The sequence below is a fragment of the Aureococcus anophagefferens genome (genome assembly GCF_000186865.1).
Source record: "Aureococcus anophagefferens unplaced genomic scaffold AURANscaffold_17, whole genome shotgun sequence".
Lineage (NCBI taxonomy): Eukaryota > Pelagophyceae > Pelagomonadales > Pelagomonadaceae > Aureococcus > Aureococcus anophagefferens.
The window spans coordinates 125,162-127,289 of record NW_008705577.1 but is presented as its reverse complement, the minus strand read 5'-3'; the positions used below and the strand labels follow the sequence as shown (position 1 = coordinate 127,289).

General features: G+C 73.1%; 1 protein-coding gene across 1 annotated transcript in view; it reads right to left on the bottom strand.

Moving 5' to 3' along the window:
- The window catches only part of AURANDRAFT_65786 (hypothetical protein), a gene marked incomplete at both ends in the record, with an annotated part of 3,042 nt that extends 2,693 nt beyond the window's left edge, over positions 1 to 349 (bottom strand). Inside the window, one exon of the mRNA XM_009040810.1 lies at positions 15 to 349. Within this exon, the coding sequence (XP_009039058.1) occupies positions 15 to 349 (335 nt within the window). The remainder of the gene's footprint in view (positions 1 to 14) is intronic.
- Between the last annotated feature and the right edge of the window lie 1,779 nt (positions 350 to 2,128).

The following is a 2,128-nucleotide window of genomic DNA, read 5'->3' as shown; positions in this document are numbered from 1 at the left end:
CGTCGTCGCGCGACGCCTTGCCCGGCGACACGACGAGGGACCGCTCCTCGACGACCTCCTCGCTCGGGAGCCGCGGCCGCCGCTCGCGCGGCGCCGCGACGGGCGACACGACGAGCGACGCCACGGGCCGGAGCCGCGCGCGCCGGCCGGACCGGCCGTCGCCCTCCGTCTCCGACGCGCCGTCGCTCGTCGACGGGCCCAACGCCTCCGAGTCGTCGAGGGCCTCGGACGCCGAGGCCTCCGACTCGGCGCACTCGAGGGCCCGCTTCAGCGCGTCGACGGCGACGAGCGCCTCGCCGTAGTTCTGCGAGGCCATGGCGCGCTCGAGCTGCTTCTGGAGGCCGTCCATCGTCGATGGTTTCGATGGTTTCGACGTCCGCGCGCCAAGTGCACGCAGCAGCGCGGACGTCGGTTTGGGCCGCTTCGCAGAGGTCCACGGCAATCTTCAATGCGACAGCACTTCGCGTGCTTGCCCCCCGCGCGTAACAAGCAACGGCTGCCGGAACACGATGAACGCGCCGTCGACGGCGAGCGCGCTGGACCTGCTGAACAGCCGCGTGCCCGTCAAGTCCGGGTACCAGCGCGACGCGGCGCTGCACCACTTCTCCGAGGTCACGGCGGCGACGGCGCTCAACGACCAGATCTTCGGGACGGGGAACCTGGAGCGCTGGGGCAGCAACGGCATGCAGCGCCAGGTCATGCAGGCGCTGGAGCAGTGCGTCGGCGCCGTCGGCGAGCTCCGCGCGCGCGTCGGGAGCCTGGAGGCCGCGCGCGACGGCGCCGAGGCGCGCGCGGACGCGGCCGAGCGGCGCGCGGCGCGCGCCAAGGACGACGCCGAGGCCAAGGCGCGCGCGGAGCTCACGGGCCTCGCGCAGCGCCTGATCGTCGCCGAGGCCCGGGCCAACGCCGCCGAGCGGTCCGCCCAGGAGGCGCTCGCCGCCGCGCGCCTCGCCGCGCCCGAGGGCGGCGGCGCCGCGCCGGCGGGCTTCGACCCCAAGGCCGAGGCGCGGCTCCGCGTGCTCGAGGACGAGGTGCGCCACCAGCGGCGCAAGTGGGACGACGGCGACGAGAAGCTCCGGCTCGCCGCGGGCGACCTCGGCGAGCGCTGCGAGCGCGTCGCCGCGCGCGCGGAGCGCGAGAGCTCGAACCTCGCGACGGTCGTCGACGAGCTCCGGTCGCGGCTCCAGCGCTCCGAGGCCAAGCTCGACGACGAGGCGGCGCGCGGCGACGCGCTGCGCGAGCGCCTCGCGCGCTGCGAGGAGCAGCTCGCGGCCGCGAAGGCGTCCGCGGACGCGTACGCCGTCGAGCTCAAGCTCCGCTGCGACGACGCGGCCGCGGCCGCGTCGAACGACCGCGAGGCCCGCGCGCGCCTCGACCAGCGCCTCGGCGACCACGAGGCCAAGACCGAGGACGCGCGCATCACGCTCACGAACGCCGTCGACGACCTCGCGCGCGAGCACGCGTTCTCCCGCGAGCACCAGGTCCGCTGCGAGGAGCAGCTCAACGGCCTCCTCCTCGGCGGCGGCGGCGGCCTCGACGAGGACGCCGCGTCGCCCCCGGCGAGCCCGTGAGGACGGTACAGGCGGGTAAGTTACAGATTTGCATATGATCAGGGGTCCGCGGGCGCAGTGCATTTCGCCTCCGCGCCCATGGGGTGCGCCACGGCGCAGAGCTCGTACGTGTTTTGCGCCATGGCCGGCAGGACCGCGTCTAGGGCGAGCTTTGTCGCCAGGAAGTTGTCGTTGACGGCCTCGATGCTCCGCTGCAGCGCGCCGAGGCGTCGCGCGCCGACGACCGCGACGCCGACGCCGATGGCTACGAGCGCGCACGCGCAGCAAGCGATGATCATGAGCAGGAAGAGCTGCGGGTTGAACTCGAGGCTCTTGCGCGGCGGCGGCCTATGAGTGCGAGAGTTTGGCATCCATTGATTGGACGCTGGTGCGTGCGGCGGCGGTGGGAGCGGTGGTATATCTGCGAGGAGGAGGCGCGCATCTACACTTTCTGGCGTCTGCATAGCCATCATGGTTGAGAGGCTTGGAAGGCGGCGCGCAAGCAGGAAGCTGGCGCGCAAGCAAGGGGCAGCGCGCAAGGCAGCTCGAAAGTCAAAACTGAGGTAAATCTGTGGCAA